General features: G+C 42.5%; 1 protein-coding gene across 1 annotated transcript in view; it reads right to left on the reverse strand.

The window, feature by feature from the left end:
• The window catches only part of ASTN1 (astrotactin 1), a 303,431-nt gene that overhangs the window by 65,459 nt on the left and 218,247 nt on the right, over nucleotides 1-19,725 (reverse strand). Inside the window, exons 13-16 of the mRNA XM_004596275.2 lie at nucleotides 18,815-19,009; nucleotides 17,485-17,612; nucleotides 10,014-10,118; nucleotides 8,126-8,314 (exon numbers count right to left, since the gene is read on the reverse strand). Of these exons, the coding sequence (XP_004596332.2) occupies nucleotides 8,126-8,314; nucleotides 10,014-10,118; nucleotides 17,485-17,612; nucleotides 18,815-19,009 (617 nt within the window). The remainder of the gene's footprint in view (nucleotides 1-8,125; nucleotides 8,315-10,013; nucleotides 10,119-17,484; nucleotides 17,613-18,814; nucleotides 19,010-19,725) is intronic.

The following is a 19,725-nucleotide window of genomic DNA, read 5'->3' on the forward strand; positions in this document are numbered from 1 at the left end:
ATCTTTCACCTTAATTGTTTCTGGCTTTGCTTCTTGAGTTAAAAAAAAAATCCATAAAACTCCAGATGAATGACAGTGGATCCTCCATGGAGCCTAACCAGGGTTAACATCTGACCACATGGTTTACCTTAGGGAAGGGTCCTGGCTTTCCTGGATCCCACCTCGTCTCCCCCTGACTATAGTGGCAGGCAGCACGGCATGGCGTCTTTCCCAGTATCATTCACTAGGTGAAGGCATCCTTTGGAACTTGTCTCTGCTACTTATTTGTTCTGAGACTATTTGTAAGTTACATAATCACTCCGAGACTTCATTTCTCATCTGCAAAATGGGGATGGTAAGACTTAAGTGATACATATGGTTCAGGATTAAATGAGAAATGAGGCAACATGCTTAGCAACTTGACTACCTAAAGTAAGTGCTCAAACAGTAACAGCTGCTTGGTGACATTATTCTCAGAGTCATCCTCCTTCAACCTTAGCTAATTTACTCTGGACTCATTGAATCAGGGTCTAGGGATGCAGAAACTCAAAATAAGTCCTCACACATATGTTTGGAAAAGCTCAAGACCTCGTTCAGTGGCTCTATGACCCCACAGGGCTTAGCCTTGGCAGCACTGTCTTAGGCCTGTCCGCCATGGGCTGTAGAATAGCTGAATTCTCTAAATTTCCTGCTCACTAAAGACAAGTGCACAGAGTAGGCCTTCAGCAAGCATTTGTTGAATGAATTAGCTAATCTTTGAGAGAAAATACCTTGATTCCATAATTACTTTGCTACTTAAGTGCCAATACTCTTATACATGTTTGTGGAAGTATCCTCTGAGCTGGTTTGTAATCCTGGAGTTGTAAAACAAAGCATTATAGTAATCTAAGGTATCACTCGTCACTGGACTTTTCTGTGTCCTTAACTGACGTGTATACCTCCTTATGCCACAGTTGTGCAGATTGGTCTAAGAACAGCACCAGCTTTGCATGTGCAAGATCAGGTCCCTGCTGACCAGCAGCTCCTGCTGCCAGTCCGAAGGCTGATGGGCTTTGGCGGAGCCACGGCAGAAGTCTGGCCTCTCTCCTGGGAGTGGACCAGTCGAGTCTATCACAGGTATATCCACGCAGAGGCAGGTTGGGCTGGTGGGAACAAAGCGCCTCCTGTGCTGTGCTGGAGGTTGACTCCTTTGCCTGGCTCTAATCTGATTTACACCTCTTTGGAGTTATAGGTCACTTTAAAGAGATAGCTCTCAGCCTGTGTCTGTGAGGAAGATAAAGTCATTCTTTTCAGATTTTCCAATGAGAAGGGAGCAACTAATTAGAAAAAAAAAAGATGTGTATTACAGAATGGAAGGTGCACTGAAAAGGAAAAGTTGCCTATGCTGAATGGAACAGCCAGATGACCCCTATGATATGCACCCAAAGCATTGAAAAAAGGCATAGCTAAGGTCAATATAAAGTAACAATGAAAGAGATATTGGAAAAGGATGGGAAGAAAGACCAGAGGAAATCCACTCCTGAATGGAGTATTAAAAATAGAAGAAAGAAAAAAAGATGCTGTGCTTAGTGTGTTGTGTAGAGGATTAAAATTAAATTCCTTAAAGTTCCTTTCTGAAGAGGGTTCACTTTTTTGTGGTCACTTCTCTAAAAGACGCAGGCTTAGAGCTCCTCACTGGTTTGTTCTGAGGAAGAGATAAAGGATTTATTCCCTCAACAAGCTGCAGATGCTAATTATACTCCAAGAACTGTGTCAAGGATGAAAGGCTAAGAAGACACAGTCATGCTGTTTCGTATTTCCTTCCTGGCTTCTGTCGAAAGTCAGCTTTCTGTACATATAATTGTGTGTTTTGTCTGTTCCAGTTAATTCTAGAAGTCTTCCCTCAAGATAACACGAACTTTACAGAATAAATTTTTCAACTTTTAAAATGAATTTTGTTATAGGCAGTGGACATTTGGCCTAGCAGCAAGATGTTCATATTCCTCATCAGGGTACCTCATTTGCTTTTCTCAGGGCCCTGAATCAAGATTTGTGCCACTACAGACCCCGGGAGGCAGCACTGAGGGCTCAGATGGCCAGGTTTTTGTCATCAAATGTGAAACCTCAGTTGCATTCTTGCCTCTGAGTTTAGCCCATCCAGTCTCAGGCATTGTGGGCATCTGGGGAGTAAGCCAGGAGATAGGAATTAGTTTCTCTCTCTCTCTCAATTTAAAAAAAAAAATTTAAAATAAAAGGGTTTTATTATAAAGGTGGCATATGTTTGTTACAGGAAAACTAATATGGAAGTTTTTCCTACAAAAAACAAAGATCTTTCATCCATATCTTTAATCTTGAAGCAAACAGATAGATTGGTGTTATGTACAAAGGTGGTTATTTCGAAATTATCTAGACATAGTTCCAAATATATACAATGTTTCTGTGTTAATACACACAGATATACATATACAAGGGGACTTCCAAGTGTGCCATAGAAAGAAATTAACAATACAGTAATGTAGATAGCAAGTCTTCTTCAAAAAAGTTAACTAAAAACATGTATTTAAAGATATATATATGCATCTCAACATTTTTTGCACCAAAACAAAATTACATTGTAATTCTAGTTTCTATGATTTATGTAAAGTACCTTTTGAGAGACAAGATAAGAGATTGTTTATAAAGACCATACTCGTTGTTTTACAACGTGCTTTGTTCACTGCAGAATGGCTAGAAAGAGAACATCTGTGGAAGGGTAGACAATGAAATGAGGTGTAAAATTACCCCTAAAACAGCGTCTGATTGCCTCGGAGCAGTGGGATGGGATTTTTTGGGAAGCAAGAGCGGGAAGAAGATTCATGTTCCATTGTATTCCATTTGGTGAATTTTGACTATTTAAAAGAAATAAACTTTCTAAGGTAGAAAGAGAGACATGATACGCTATCAAGGACATTCTTATAGAAGACAACGATGTTGGGAATCACGGCACGAGGGGATGTGCCAAGAGCTGTGTGAGGCGGCGCAGAAGAAGCTGGACGAGCTTCGCCTCCCAGAACTCCGCCTGCAGCCAGAGTTCCTGCAGCAGGAAGGCTTTGTGGAAGTGGTGATGTTTCTGCAGCTCTTGCAGTTCAGGAAGGAAGGGACAGTAGAATGGTGGTAGGAGGCAGGACAAGCTTAGCTAGGAGGAGGATGCAGGCCTTGGCGCAAGGATCTCAGTGCTCCCTTGGAAACATGGGCAACCTGAATTCTGGAACCAAATTGAGCTCTGACACTGGGCCAGGCATAAAGAGCAGGAAATGAAGAAAACAGGCAGTTTTTTTTTAAGGTTTATTTATTTTTATTGAAAAGGCAGATATACAGAGAGGAGGAGAGACAGAGGGGAAGAGCTTCCTTCCAATGGTTCACCACCCAAGTGGCCGCAACAGCTGAAGTTGAGCCAATACGAAGCCAGGAGCCAGGAACCTCTTCCAGGTCTTCTACACAGGTGCAGGGTCCCAAGGCATTGGGCTGTGTTTGACTGCTTTCCCAGGCCACAAGTAGGGAGCTGGATGGGAAGTGAAGCTGCTGGGATTAGAACAGGTGCCGATATGGGATCCTGGCATATTCAAGGCAAAGACTTTAGCTGCTATGCTATCATGCCGGGCCCAGGAAAAATAGACAATTTTAAGCGGGGATAAATAAAGAGAGCCAAGAGACACTTTCTGAGTGACACCTGCGAGGGGATTTTAGAGAGCATGCCTGAGTCTTTGGACTGGGACCACGGCAAAGTCTCTGCAGTCCTCACCTGTATGGGACAAATGACAAGGCTGGGTGGTAAGTGACCCTGGTCAGTGACACAGCAGCTGGAGAGGCTAGGGGATGGGTACGCAAAGTCCTCACCTTGAGGACCTGTAAATCTACCTGCGGATGATACAAGACGTCCTTTAGATGAGATTAAGTTGTTACTTTCATGATGCGGAGGCTTTCCTGGATTATCTTGTCTAAAGTCATCAAAGGAGTCCTTCCAAGAAGGGGTGCAGGGGTCAAGGTCAGAGTCACAGGGAAGGCCATGTGACTCAGGGTTGTAGTGATGTTCTTTGAGGACAGGAGAAAGTCAACAAGCAAATGACTGCAACCAGCCTCTGCAGCCAGAAAGGGCAGGAGTTTCTAGAAAGATCCAGCCCTCCTGACTCTCACCTAGTGCAAGCAATTTTTGATTTTTGGATTCCAGAACTGTAAGAAATTCAATCTTCATAGTTTGAAGCCACCAAATTTGTGATAATTTGTTACAACAGAAATAGGAAACTATTGTAGGGAGTCAAGTCTCACCACTAGTGCTGAGAAAGCAATGAGGGATTAGTGAATGCGTCACGCTGGGGAGCGATGCGATTAAATTGCATTTTAAAAAGATAGCAGATGGTGAATGATAGAATGGAGCAGGTTGGCAGGAAAAGGGAGCAAAGGAGATGCACAAGGAAGCTACTGCAATGGTTTTTATAACAGCTGATACCTCTGAAGTCACACAGCCCTGAAGAAATGTGCAGGAGACAACTGCTGAGAATTGTCTTAGTGGGTGTGGGCAACAGAGAAAAATACTAACGAGGACTCAGCTACAGCCGTCCTGGCCACTTGGGGCACGAGCCAGCAGATGGAAGACCTTTCTCTCTGTCTCTCCTTTTCTCTGTATATCTACCTTTCCAATAAAAATGAATAAATCTTAAGAAAAAAAGAGTAGAAGGCCCATGATGGTTGCTTAGCCATGGAGACAAAAGCAGTGGGGTTTAGATATGGGTACAGGAGAGGTTGGGAAGCTCTATTTCTAGTAGTCTTTATTTTAAAAAAAATTTAAAAAGCAAGAAACTATGGGCTAATGTTAGACAATTGGAAATGGAAGTGTGTTCTGCTTGGGGTTGCATCAGACTTCTCGAGGGATAGGCGAACTTAAAGGCTGGTTCGAACAACTGCACAGTGCAATACGACAAATGGGTGCCTGCAGAATGGGAGGCTCCCTGCTAAGAATTTGTCCCAAAACACCTGTCTGAATTTTCATCTGTCAGGCACAGCTAAAATATGCTACACATCTGCAAGAAAAACCACAACGAAGTCACAGAACCAGAAGAGATTTTGTCACCACTACCATCATCCTACCATCAGCACCAGCAGCACCAGCAGCAACAGCAGCAAGCAACCATCCCAGTGTTAGTTGTTCACCGTATGCCTGGCTGTGTCAGACAAGGCGTAGTATTTGCTCTGGCAAATACAGTGATTTTGCAGAAAAAAGAGGAATCTCACACTCAGATGACTCACCTGAGAGTGTTTCCCACATGGAGAGATATTTCCTTAGGGTCCATAACCCTCAGAGATGGGGCACATGTAAGAACCTTACAGGTGCACTCTAAATAAGCCACCGAGTGAAGCAAATTTGCCTGCTGACCCTAGATGACCAGCCCGGGGGGCCTCGCGTTTCATTCCACTCTGATAAAATTCCTTTCTTATTCAATCCCAATGTGATTTTAGGTAACATGGATACATGAATTTATTTGACAGATTTTGTGCATTTTAGCAGACAAGAACACATCATCAAAGTACCTGAGTCTGCAAAGGTGCCCCCTGCAAGTCATGGCGGAGATATCCCCTTCAACCCACCTGTCCCCTCTTGTCTGGACTTGCACTCTGTGCCATACCTCTGAGGGTGCCTACTTGTAGGCAGACACTTGATTAAGAGGACAACGGGAAGCCATAGCTAGCTGAAATCCTGTTGAGAACACTCCGGGAGCAATTGATATGGAAATATACAGATCAGGTTCTCCCTACTCTTCAAGTCTAGATTGCAGATCAGAGAGAGGTGCCTGGTAGAAGAACATATTGGTTACTGATGGACCCTCCCTCCCTCCTCTTTTGCATGCCTGCATGTAAACCACATCTTGTTTCAGCCCCTCCTTCCTGCCTACATGACCCTCAATCTTTAAAAGTCGGATGCTGTTAATAAATTTTGGCTATTGACCATTGTTCACTAGAGTGAACTAAGTCCATTGTTGCTGGACAGCTAAAATACGCAAAGAACATCTCTCTTTGTCTTCTGTACTTAAAGTTCTTAGTAGCATGCTCATGTGGAGGGTGACCAGGGGGAGGAAAATGATTTTAAATATGGGGCCAATGTCGTAGCACAAAATTAAGCTGCCAACTTGGACGCCAGTACCTATATAGGACTGCTAGTTCAAATTCCAGCTATTCTGTTTCCACCCCAGCTCCTTGCTAATGCAACTGGGAAAGCAGAGGAGGGCGGCTCAAATATTTGGGTCCCCGATACCCATGTGAGAGACTAGGCATTCTAGGTTTCTATTTTCAGTCTACCTAGGCCCAGCACAGCTGTTGTGGACATAAGGGGAGCAAACCAATAAATCTATTCTCTTTCTCTCTCCTCTCTCCTCTCTCTCTCTCTCTCTCTCTCTCTCTCTCTCTCTCTCTCTCTCTCTCTTTCTTTCTCCCTTCCCCCCCCCGTCACTCTGCTTTTGAAACAAATAAAATGAGTGCTTTTAAAATATATATTTAAATTCAGGAGCAGGCCAAATGGCAAAGACTACAAGAATTTAGAGGTTGGGGCAAGTGATGGTAGTAGAGACACCTGAAGAACAAAGTGGACACATAAAAAGGTCTCAACAATGTTTAAGGTGAATTATAGGCAAAGGAGTGTATAGCTGATGCTTTCTAGAAATAAATTCAGTGGTTCTCCTATGGGAAACTAGTTCATAAATGGCAAGCATGGCTTGGGATCAAGAGATACAGGCCCTAATTCCAAGGCCATGAGTAACTTCCCTCCTGGACTTGGTGACACTGTGATGTTTAAGATAGGAGAGTGTTGATCCAGATGTTTAAGATACAGCCAGAGTGTAGAACCTCTGAGTAAAGCCAGATTCATCAATTCCAGAACGCTGGCTCTCATGTTCTTTGAGCCACTGGCAGAGAGAGAGGAGGACTCAGTCCTCTGGCTCTGTCCTCCAGCTCTGGCATGGAAACATCTTATCAAAATTTCCTGGCATTAACACTGCTTTGTGGGGAAAAAAAATGAAATCAGAATAACACAAAGCATCTGAAGTTTAAAGGGCTATCAAAAGCCTGTAGTTTGATCTGAGTTCAAAGAACTCAAGGCTTTGGGAGGAAACTCCTACAGCATCAATGGTCTAGACACAGATGCCTGGCTTCTTAAGGAAGAGATTGTCTAGCCCAAAGACAGGCTAGCATGCCACTGCTACCTCTTGAGCAACATGCATGGAGCTCAGAGACCCAAGACATTTCAATCACAGGGCACAACCATGGTGCCAGCCCTGCTGGCAATGGAGGCCCCCAGTTCAGAGGGATTCTTGATCATTGAATCTCCAGTTTCAAGGTGCTAATGTTTCACTTGCCCCTTAGAAACACAAAAACTCACAGCTTGGCCACACTGCGATGGATACACTTGTGAGAAAGTTGTGAATGGCAACTTGTCAGTCTTGCTGATCAAGATTGGCCAGGATTTCCACTCTTCCAGAAGGGGAATTTAGAAGTTTTTGAAATTACCATTTCTTTGAATTGGGCTGAATACTAATTTGCTTTTCTGGTAGGAAACAAGAATTTCTTTATAAGACTGTCAGATTTATAAACACATGGGCATTGAGGACTCTCATAACACAAATAGAGTAGGAAAAAAATGAATGTAAACTTAGGTTGGGTGATATGAGCAGTGGCTTACCAGACCACCCGTGTGAGAGGTTGCCAGGCAGTGTGTTGTGGTAGCAGCAGGCAGAAAACAGAGGGAGAGGCTGAAACATGTCTCCCTCTCTCCTGCTCCCTACAGCATTCTAATACTTCACCTTCAGTATGGCAGCAGACTGGATGGTGACTGGTAAATCCTTTAGAATGGTCTCTCTCTGTACCTGGCATAGTGGTCCGACCGTGCTGACTCTATCCTCCACAACAGCCTCATTCTGAGATTTGGTTTATGCAACTAAATGTTGGACATTTTAAACACTGATAGAGAAGATTTAGCGCAAACAGGAATCAGCTCTCTCTCTTTCTCTCTCTCTGTCTTTTCTCTCTCTCTTCTCTTCTCGTCTTTCTCTCTTTCTCTCTCTGCCCCCGCCTCCAAGTATGCTTCTGTGGATTGCTAGTGGGCAGCCGGCATTTGATGTGGGCTGATGAGTACGCCACGCACCTTTACTGATGTCTTCATATTCCAGCCAGAGTCGTCGCTGGACTTGTTTGTTTGGATACCAGATGGAACAGGACTCCTCAAAGCCGTAGATGGCTTCCTGGATGTAATGATTGCCAAACTGGTCCAACAGAGCCACAAAATCAGCACGCGATGTAGCCCCATCCAGGGAGTGGAGAGCATTGTTGAGGGCTATGGAGAAAGATCAACCGAGAGTAGAAATGAGGACTCATGCTCTGGGGACATGGATTCCCAAGCGACATAGCCCCAGTTGTGGAAATGCCTGTGTGGCTCCAAGTGGTATTAAAGGACTGGTTAGAATGATCAGGTGCAGTTCCCATTCAGCGAAATCTGATGTTTCAGCCCCTAAGTGGATATCTTTGAAGCCAGTTGACTGTTCTCTCTATTCAAGTTAAGCAAAACATTGCTGAATCTCCACTCTCTTCACTTTCTGCCCCTTACGTCATTTTTCGTGCAAATCACAGCTCATAACTTTAAATCAATTTAGTGAGTTCTAAGAATAGTGTTCAGGAAACAAAAGAACAAATAGCACAATCTAAAAACAGAGATGCAAACACCAGCAGAGAACATTTCACAGCTTCAGGAAACTTCTGTTGCATTTGTGTGGGAGTGTGTGTATGTACAAGGTCATGACATGAAATGTGACCAAAATATGTGCAAAATACACCTTCAGGTATGGAAATGGGTAAGGAAATTAAAGGATGCACTCCTTGTATGTCATTTCAGAAAGTCAAAAGTAAAAGGAGCGAGAAATGACAAATGGGAGAACGTGACTGCCTCCCCTCTCTTCCCTGCCAGGAAATCTTGTTGAATTTGGTGACTTTCTTTAAGAGAATCCCACTTGTGGGAAACATGGCAGGTGGTACCTTTTCCAAATACAACCCTTCTGTGTTTAGACAGGCTTACACAGCTCTCCTTTGCATATGCTTGGATCCTGTCACAGCGAGTGGGGGCTAGATCCAGCATAAGAAGTTGAGCACCAAGATGTACAGCATTTGAGATCAGTGTGTGATTCTGGGCATTTGGCAATGAGGACACCTGATTGGTGAATCTGTCTTGGCACAGCACTTGTGTTGGGTACACTGAGTCTGCTGACAGACTGGAATAAAATACACCTTAATGCTTTCCCGGTGTTCTGCACCAGGAGTTACCTTCAGTAACTCCTCTAGCCCCCATCCTTATTAATAAGAACTCCTTCGTGTTTATAAAGTGAATTTCTGGGATATTTATGTCTTATTTCCTTAATGTGTCATTTTTCTCTATTCAAAAAGTGGTCCTCTTGTGAGCATACATCTTACTTTTCATCATAGCCCAATATTTATCCTCTAACCTTCATCTTCCCATTAGCCTCACAGCTCTCTCCCTATTACGGACCCTAAGGCTGTAGGTAGGCTTAGTGCTCACTACCCAGAACCTTTCTAGATATACATTAAAATATCTGTTTAGCTATCTCTCTATGTCATTTGATTGATGTTAAAATTGTAAGCTGTTTTCTATTTCTTTCTCTCTTCACTTGCCTTCTTTCCCTTATTTTTATTATTTGAAATTTTAAAATTGTGCTATTTACACGTAGAATGTTGTATTCTGTCAATAGTGAGAAGTCTGTTTTCGCATATCTTCTCTCCTACACTGGTGACCCCATGAAAAATGATACTTTCTTGGGTTCCAGCCTTGCTTTTTCAGTCTCTTCTAGAGTCCAAGATAAAACCTGAAGTTCAGTCTAAAGATAGGAAGGAACCCAATTCCAGTCATGGGCCTCTTAAGGACAAATCTAACTGGTCCTGTGTTCATGTTAAGCTGGGACTACAGGCTTGTTTCCTTGGGAAACTCCAAGCTGAGCGGAGTTGGGAGGCCTTGCTTCAGAGCTCACCCTGGGAGATGGCCACTTGGTTGAGTTTGATGTGATACATCACAGACCGGACCTTCCAATGTTGCAGCACCGGATATCCAGACACTTCACTGAAGTTCACCATGCCTGGGGAGACAGGAGATGCAGGTTTGGTGTGTGCATTTCATGTACAAGGTTCAAGTTCAAAACTGTGAGCCAACTCAACCAGGTAAGGGGTTGTAGTTGTGAGACGATACCAAGGCTGTCTGGAACAAAGACAAATCTTAGACTCATGGTCGCAGCTGCTTCAGTTCACTGAGCTCTTGTTCTGTACAAGCCCTTTTTGTATGTTAAACCATCTAATCCTTGTGAGATAGGTGCTATTGTTTGCATTTTATAACTGAAGAAACTGACTCTAAAAGAAGATATATTTAAAATGCCTAAGGTGCCAAATAAGCTGAGAAGAGGTGCCACGTATGCCTAAGGTCCAGGTCAGGGTTCTTAGTCACTTTACTCTAATATCCTCTTAATAGATTATATTAAAGTGTGGGCTTTACTGTAACACACAGATGTTTTAGTCTTTAATGGTTTCAGTAATTGACTCAGCTCACATGCCTGATAACATTGATTTTTCTGTCTCATTTAACTGATTTGTGTTCAGTATTTAAGGTTTAATTACTCTAAAGCTGATAATACTTATTTCTTCTCTACCAAAAAGGACAATGTCAGGATGACTAAATCATTACTAGGCAGGGATGGCAAATGTCAAGTGTTATTCACATGCCAGGCGCAGTGACAGGCACTTTGGACCCCTTTTCACTGAGGAGAAGACAGAGACCTGAGAAACAAGTCCCAAGGTCACGCAAGACACATATCCTTGAGGCTCTAGCAGAAAATTTCAATGAGAGTCTCTTCCTTGAGTACCTTTGCGAAGGAGCCATTCATGCAAATACAAAATGTTGGAGAAATAAAATAATTAGGCCACAGGAAATAAAAAACACCGTGTTTAGAAAAAACAATTTTAACTTTACCACTATTTTCGGTATATGTGTAAGTTACAGAAATACATACAAATATATATGTGTATAGATGTCACATACATACAAAATGTAATGGCAATTAGTGATCTATAGCAAATTTACATATATACTGCATACAGAATATATGTACAAACATAAAGGCGAGAAGACATGTGTAGCTAATTACTCTGCCATTTTGATCCATGTTTCCTTCAGGCTAAATCAACTAATTTAATACTTAAACTGGATGAGGAGTAGGCAGGATTAATTAGCTACTTGTCAACCCTGATCAAATTGGTGAGTAATTACCAAATTTCCATTTCTGTGTGAATCATATGGGAATAATTACTGGTAAGGTGAAAAGGAAAAGGTCAGGAAAGGTGCTTGGTGAATCAATTGCTTCAATTTTATCTTAGGCAATCAAAGACAAGTTACCTGAAATAAGAGTTTTTCAGTCTTTTTTTTTAAATGGTCTTCATTTAGGGAATTCAGCTTAAAAAATATACAAGTGAAATTCCAAGCAGACAATTCAAGATTTTAGTCTTAGAAATCCATTGCTTCAAAGCTTCAGGTGTATGTAATGTGCAGCTCTGTGTGATGCAATAGGCTTTCTCTGGTTATGTAAGCCCATTTGCAAAAAAATAATGAATTCCATAGAAAAAGATGTTTCAATTAATCATAAAAAAAAGAGATCTCTGTGAGTTGTTTTCTAGTGGAAAAGGAAACAGATAAGTGATATGTAGGCCAGAGCCCGGCGCTACAGCTCCGTGGCTAAAGTCCTTGCCTTGACTGCGCCATACATATGGGCTCCGGTTTTAATCCCGGCGGTCCCATTTCCTATCCGCTCCCTGTCTGTTGTCTGGAAAAGCAATCGAGGATGGCCCAAAGCCTTGGGACCCTGTACCAGCATGGGAGATCCAGAAGAAGCTCCTGACTCCTGGCTTTGGATTGGCTCAGCTTCAGCCATCGCGACCACTTGAGCAGTGAGCCATTGGTCAGAAGATCTTCCTCTCTGTCTCTCCTCCTCTCTGTATATCTGACTTTGCACTAAAAATAAATAAATCTTTTTAAAAAGCCAAGAAATACACAGGCTAAAGTTTTAAAACTGGACAATTTTAGAAAATGTCAACATTCAACCCACATATTTTTATTCTCACAGGCCACGTTCTCTCTCTGTTTCCCAGTTAGGGGATCTCATGGTCCCCTGTCGCTTCATTTGTGGAGTGAGAAGTTTAGCTGAGACGATCTCTTGCTTCCGTTGCAACTCTATGATCCACTCCCCCACGGGATAACTTTGATTACCATCCATCACTTGTTTCAGTTTCCATATTTGAAAAGAGAGGATAATGGGATTCTACATCCTTTACAGGTGGATTCTGAGAACAGAACAGAAAGCCAGGCAGAACAGCACTCTGAGGAAAGCAGCATCCTGCAGAGGCGTGACCTCTATAATGTCGCCATCATCCTCCTCCCCCTCACTTCTCCCCTGCTTGACAGTTTTAAAGTGGTGCTTGGGATACAATCTCCTAGGTTTCCGTTCCTAACTATATAAAGATAGAAAAGTTATAGAAACAAGCCCAGGTGTGAGGTAAGCATTGGAGTGACGGGGCTCCACATTGACCCCCACTGCTGCCTCCAACACTCAACTGCTGGACAATAATAACGCTGGACTGCATGTAGGCAGCACTACAGACAATAAGACAGCACATATTCTATAGCCACTTACAGGTAGTATTTCTGTTGGTCAACAAGCAAAAGGTATTTTACAGTGTATATTTCCTAGCTGAGTCATAGGATACTTTCTCAGTGTGTTCTTGACATGCAGTCAAGCTTGGTTATTTCCTTTCCTTTACTGTTACTGTGGGACACATTTCTGCTGAATGACTCTTTTTTCAAATAAAAATAACTGACTCTCTTCTCAAGAAAGAGCATTATTTTTTCCCTGCTTATGCTTGGGGAAAAAATGACTGAGAGATCTTCTGAGCAAACTTGAAGGAAGGAAATAAGAGAGGCAAACGGGGGAACACAGGAGAGGAAAAGAAAGAAGAGATGAGAAGGGAGGGGACAGCCATTTTTTTCTTTCCTGTGACTTTATTTGAGATTCCAGGTGGATCTATGTTAGCTCAAAATGCCAAAGTCAAAAGACTGTTTCCTTAAGATGGATTTGACAAAGTTCCCAGGGCCCAAAGTCTTCAATCTTTCCAAAGATTTAGTGATTGTAGCACCAAAAAGGCCTATGAATGTGGCCAGCATGCTTTACCTCCTAAGGCAATATCTGGGCTCCCTCTTTTTCTTAATTGAAAGACTGACCTATTAATGTACAATGACCAGTTCATGAATAAAAATAGGGCCTTGGCCCATGACCATGGCAATCAGCTCAGGAAAAAACCCATTGTCTACAATAACCAACCACGAAAGCCAGTCTAGGACCTATCATTTAGTTTTCTATGAGGGATCTTCAAAAAGTTTATTAAAAATGCACACTATGAGACATCTTCAAAAGTATTTCAATTTTTGACACCACCATAAGCTTATCTTTGAATTGCTTATTTCCAAAAACTTTTTGAAATGCCTCCCGGCAATCAGACCATGATCTCCAGCAGAAAAAGAACACAGTAAAAAAAAAAATCCTCATAAGTATTTACTCAAACAATCAGAACATGATTTAAAACTGACAGATCCCTTAATTTTAATCCTGTTACCCACATATGCCCAACCATAGAAAACATACTTCCTCACCAAACAGATGTGATGCCCATGTCTTGCTATTCCCACTCTCTCTCCCTCTTGCCAACAGCCTCCAATCTATGAAGCATCTCTCTTTTTCTACTATAACCTTTCCCCACTCTTCTGCATGTTTTTGAGTCTCTGCCAAAACATAGGTGTAGGTCGCTAGGTCACTTGCTTGAGCAGTTTGTAATCAATACCCTTTTCTCATTCTCATGGGGTTGGTCTTCGCTTATTTCTGCACAGCTTACATCACAGAAAGGCTTGTTATTCTCAGAGTATTTAACTACTGTTTTCATGAAGAGTGAAGCCATTAGCAAGATAAGACACATAGATCAGTATTTTCTAATGAATTCTTCAAACTGATAGTCTGCCAAGTGGAAATAAACATTACCTGCAGAAAAGACTCCAGTTGTTTAAAGATTTATTCATTTATGTATTTGAAAGTCAAAGGGAAAAAGGAGAAAGAAAGAGGAAGAGAGAAGGAGAGAGAGAGCGCTTCCACCCTGGTTTATTCCCCAAACACTTGCAACAGTGAGACTTGGGGCAAACTAAGTTCGTGAGTTATGGACTTCATCAGTTTCCCAGGTGAGTGACAAGGGTTCAAGTACACAAGCCATAATCTTCTGCTCCTAGGTTACATACTGGCAGGAAGCTGGGTCAGAAGTGGAGACATGACACATTCCCAGGTACTTCAATACAAGATACACATGAGGTGGCTTAACTCACAGGACCACGGTGCTTGCTGTTTTCCAACATATCAGAAGACAGAACCCATGTGTTATTAGAAGTCTAAGTTTTCATGGGAAATATGGTTTGGAAATGCTGATATAAAGGATTCTGAAAACCACTTCAGCTCTAAAGTCTTCTAAGCCTATTTGTTTATGAAGATAATGATGTATAAATCATATTCTGTGACTCTCAGGAAAGATACAGTGAAAATGTTCCCAAAATATCAAGTTAATATGGAAGAAATTTGTTCAAGCTCTCCGTTAATTCATTCTGATTACTCCAAAGTTTATTTAAAACAAGTCCAATTCCTGATGGCACCAAGGAATATACGTGATTTTAATCTGACTGGTACAATTTCCTAATCAAAAGGGATTAAAAATAAGTACCAGGTAGAAAATTAGCTGGGTTAGAAAGGTTCCCTCCACCCTTTTGGGAAATGTTAGGCTCCACTGCTTCAGGACCATGGAAAATGGAAGCATCCCATCTGGACACCCGTCTGGTCCTTTCCTTTCCAATGAGCCCAATCAGCAGGTGTCTGTGGGCAAAATGAGAGAGAGATGAAGACTTTGCTGTGTATTCTTCCAATATTTCTCAGATGCAGCCACCCCCTTTCTTGACACATCTAGAATGCCCTCTAGGGGCTGCATTCAAACCTCTCTCCATAAGGACTCAGGAGGCATGTGAGAGCAATCCTCGTGGGTCTTCAAGCAGAGGTTTTGCGTGTGTAACTGTCTGGTCTCCATGTGCCACCCCAGTCCTCTTCCCAGGGCATTTCATATGTAAGTAGTACATGTCTCAGGAAGTGATATGGAAATAAGGAAACCAGAATCTCCAATGTTAGCAATGCAGGCTTTAGGAAGCACACCCAGAGGTTGAACTTTCATTGTTTCATATGTATGTGTGTGTGTGTGTGTATCCATGAGTGTCGTTATCCATGGCAATTGATTCTGAAGCTATTATTTCCTAGTGTGGAATACATCTAATTTTTTCCTCTCTAGCTCCTTTTCTTCTTAAAGGCAATATTGTGTGATTTCCATACTGTTTTCTTTCTACCTGGAGAATTGAGTTATTTAACATTGAGCTATCACAATGTGTCAAAAACTCTTCTTAAAATTTCATAAATATTAATGCATTTATTTCTTATAACAATCCTATGAGAAGGCACTATTACAATACTCATTTTTATAGCCAAGGCACAGAGAAGTATCTTATCCAGAACACACAGCCAATGAAGAATCGAGAAGGGCTGCTCAGGTCGAGAGGCCAAGCCACTAATCACTGTACTATGCTGCTTCAGATTGACTTGGAACCCTACTCAGGTCTAAGGTTGCTAACATCACTTGGCAACTGGAAGAGATCTATCCTCAGATCAACAAATTTTTCAAAAACTGAAGGAGAAAAGAGAAGAAAGTACAGACCAAGAGGGGCATGGGACAGGGAAAAAGGACTTACAAGAAGTGAGCTAAGCCTAAAGTGGAGCTGAATGCAAAGCTGGCCTTCACAGCAAGGGATGCCACTTGGCTGCCTCTGAAGAGTGTGTGAGACACCTGGATGCCCCTTCTTTGGCTTTGAAAATAAAACCCGGGGGTTCCTGCCTCTTCCAATCACCCACAGCTTTGTTCCATGAGCTCAGAGGAGCAATGTAATAGGCTCAAACAACTTGGAGGGGTAGGCATGTAACCTCATGGTAAGAGCTGCATCCTGCACTGGAGTGCCTGGTTTTGATTCCTGCCCTGGCCTCCTGACTCACAGATCCTGAGAGGCAGCAGCTGGAGGCTCCAGGAGCTGGGTCGCTCCTCTTTTTGCAGAAGGTATGGATGGAGTCCCACGTTCTTGGCATTGGCTCAAGCCATCTTGGGCATTTGTGGATCAGACTTCTTTCTCTTTCTCATAAACAAATAAACAAATATCTCATGACACTGAAAGGCACTATCATCTCGTCTTAAGGTGAGTAACTGTGAGGTAGACTATGGTGTCACACAGCTAGAAAATCGGAGAACTGGGATACAAATCAAACTCTACAAATCAACTCAACAATCAAACTCTATCCCTTCTGTCCCATTATAGTGCTCCATAAATGATTTCCAGGGACTCCAACAGTAGTAACCATGAAGGTAGCAGTGTACCTTGTCCCTGCCTCCACTATGAGTGGTGACTTCCTATAATCTCCACTAAGAGCTCTAAATTCACATTTACTCTTTCTTTTAAAATAATTCTTGTGGGGCCTGGCATGGTAGCCTAGTGGCTAAAATCCTTGCCTTGCATGTGCTAGTTTGTATCCTGGCTGCTCCACTTCCCATCTAACTCCTTGCTTGTGGCCTGAGAAAGCAGTAGAAGATGACTCAAAGCTTTGGGACCCTGTACCCATGTAGGAAACCAGGAAGAAGCTCCTGGATCCTAGCTTCGAATCAGCTCAGCTCTGGCCATTGTAGCTGCTTGGGAAGTGAACCAGCAGATGGAAGATCTTTCTCTCTATCTCTCCTTTTCTCTGTAAATCTTCCTTTCCAATAAAAATAAACTACATCTTTTAAAAATAAGGTTTATTAAAAGAATTCTTGTGAAACTAGCAACATTTGACATGATAAAACAGAATTCTACTAAAAATAATCTCATTTCAGTTCTACAATTAAGCATTTAGTGTCTATCGAGGAAATCACCAACTTAGAAACCAGAATAAGAAAGGTTGAGAGTCTTAATTTTGGGGCCAGTGTTCTGCAGTCGGTCAAGTGGCTGCCTGCATCTCATATGGGTGTCAGTTCAAGTCCCAGTTGCTCTACTTCCGATCCAGCTTCCTGCTAATGCAATGGATGATGATCCAAGTGCTTGAGCCCTTGAACCAAAGTTGCGGAAGAAGCTCCTGGCTGCAGCCTAGCTCAGACCTGGCACTTGTAGCTGTTTGTGGAGTAAACTGGAAGATGGAACATTTTTCTCTATTTCTTACTCTTTCTCTGTAATTCTGCATTTCAAATGAATAAAACTTCTTGATTTTATGAAACCATAAAGCAGCTGGTTAAACAAGGCGGGAATACACTCACCAGTGAGGAAGTCAGGATCGGGAGTGGGCTCTGAGATTTCTTCTAGGCACTGATTTTCTAAGGGCACGGTGGCCACCACGAGGCCGTCTGGCAATTGCTGGTCTATTCCTCGAGCAAAGTTGTTTTGCCTAAAAACAAAGCAAGTCATAGCTTATGAATAGTCAAATGACTTCTTTATGTCTTGGTGGACCACCTGCATTTCAACCTACCAGGTGAAAATTCTTCCTAGGCCAAAAGTCTCCCTCAATCACACTCAGTGCTTATGACAGGAATGAGGTACATGGGGTGAGGGCTGGGGGAGACGAAACGAGACAAGCTAGCTGAAAAGGGCAAAGAATCGCTTCTCACTCTCCCATTCCAACCCCCACTTTCTGATCCCTTCTCTGCATGATTGTTAGCTATAGCCTGCAGACACCACAGGATTACTCAGCATCTCATTCACATCTTGGATAGACCAATTCCCAGGCTGTCACAGAAAATACTGCCGAAGTCTCCCTTCTGTAACAAAAATAAACTGATTCTCAGAACTGGCAGGGACACTCGCCGTCAGTTTGCTTCTAAGTGTTGCTACCAAGCACTAGTTTCTCCCAGAACACTGACCTCACCCTCATCATCTCCCGGGGAGCATTATCTCATCGCTTCTGAGGAACGTGCATTCAAATGAGCAGAGACAGGACTCAAAGACCCTCCCAGAAATATTTTCAATCAGTGATGGGAATATCTTGCTCTCAGGAGCTACTAACTCTCTTCACTGAGTAATTTTATTAAAGTTCCAATTGTATCTACCCAGTATTAGACATATTAGAAATTAAAACAAAAATTTTTAAATTTACTAATTCATTTAAAAATGGCAATAACAAGCCTATTCAATGGTCACATGCTTTACGAGAAATAAATGGAATAACACTATTTTATATTTTTGCAAGTTTTTATAACGTCTGACAACAGACATCAGCAGTATTCTCACATCTGAATTCAGTGTGCTGCAACAGGTTGTCAGAGTTGAATGATGTGAAGCAAATCCTAGCTGCCTTGGAATATCCATCTGAAAGGGTTGCAGGGGCCCTGGGCCTCTGAGCACCACCATTCCAGACTGACCCACACACTGCTCTTCCCTTTGGCTTTCCTGGCTTCCAGGAAAAACCTTGTGGTCGCTACCTGGGCATGGTAAAATTTCCTGGCCACTGAAACAATACAGGCTTGTTGGATTCTGTATGGGAGAAGGAAGAAGATCACAGACAAGCCCACAAACTTTATACTGGGCAGAAAACTCAAAGAAACAGATGCCCCAACAGCCTCCATGAATGAACTCAACACACATGAAGTTTACCTGAACGTTCCTTTCAGCACCTGTCCAACAGCCACCTCCTGGGAATGATTGTTGTAACCAAAGAACATCTCCCCAAACAGAGTCTGGTTCATGGGCAGCTCCCTGCTTTCCACACAGTCACCTCCCTCTGGGCACGTCTCTGTGATGAGTTGACACGAACGTCCATCCACAGCCAGCTTGTAATCCTCGATACACCTGGAGTGGTGGAGAAGTCAAGATCAGAAACTATGTCCTCAGCGGACTGTGCAGACAAACCAACTCAATAAGTGCTTCTGAGAGAATGCCGGATGGTCAGAGATTACAAATATTCCTATTTGACCCTGACCCGGTTATAACGTGGTGTCCTAAGCCTGCAAATCGAGGCTTCTTCCACTATGTGATCACACATAATTGTTCATCTTTATTTTGCAGATACTTTTTATAGAACTTCAAAGTATTCCCAAATAGGCCAGGACAAAAAAAAAAAAATCATCGAGACTAAGCTTATAAGTAAATCTACATATTGAAACGCAAGATACTCTAATGCTTTTCTGAAGACCCTTCTATATGGCCAGACCTTCCATTTGATTGGAAGGTAATTAGGCAGTGAGAAGAATGACACTGTGCTTAAGAAATTAATAACTTTCTAATCTGGTCCTGTGGCAAGTCAACTAAGAAATTAAAAAGATTTATCATCTCCTGACTGCGTTATGTATGAATGTGTCCAAATACAAGATCGACCCATAGACATTCCCTCTCCATTCAGAGCAGCCTTCCTGAACTAAATAGATGCTGGGACACAAGGTATGAGGGCCCGGTGCACCACTGGCTGGGAGCCGCCGCCTCGTCACCCTCCCCATCACACCTGTATGGTTACTCTAATGGAAAAGAAACGCTAATGTGGGTAAACACGGGTCAACAACCCATAAGCC

The sequence above is a fragment of the Ochotona princeps genome, chromosome 2, assembly GCF_030435755.1.
Source record: "Ochotona princeps isolate mOchPri1 chromosome 2, mOchPri1.hap1, whole genome shotgun sequence".
Classification (NCBI taxonomy): Eukaryota; Metazoa; Chordata; class Mammalia; order Lagomorpha; family Ochotonidae; genus Ochotona; species Ochotona princeps.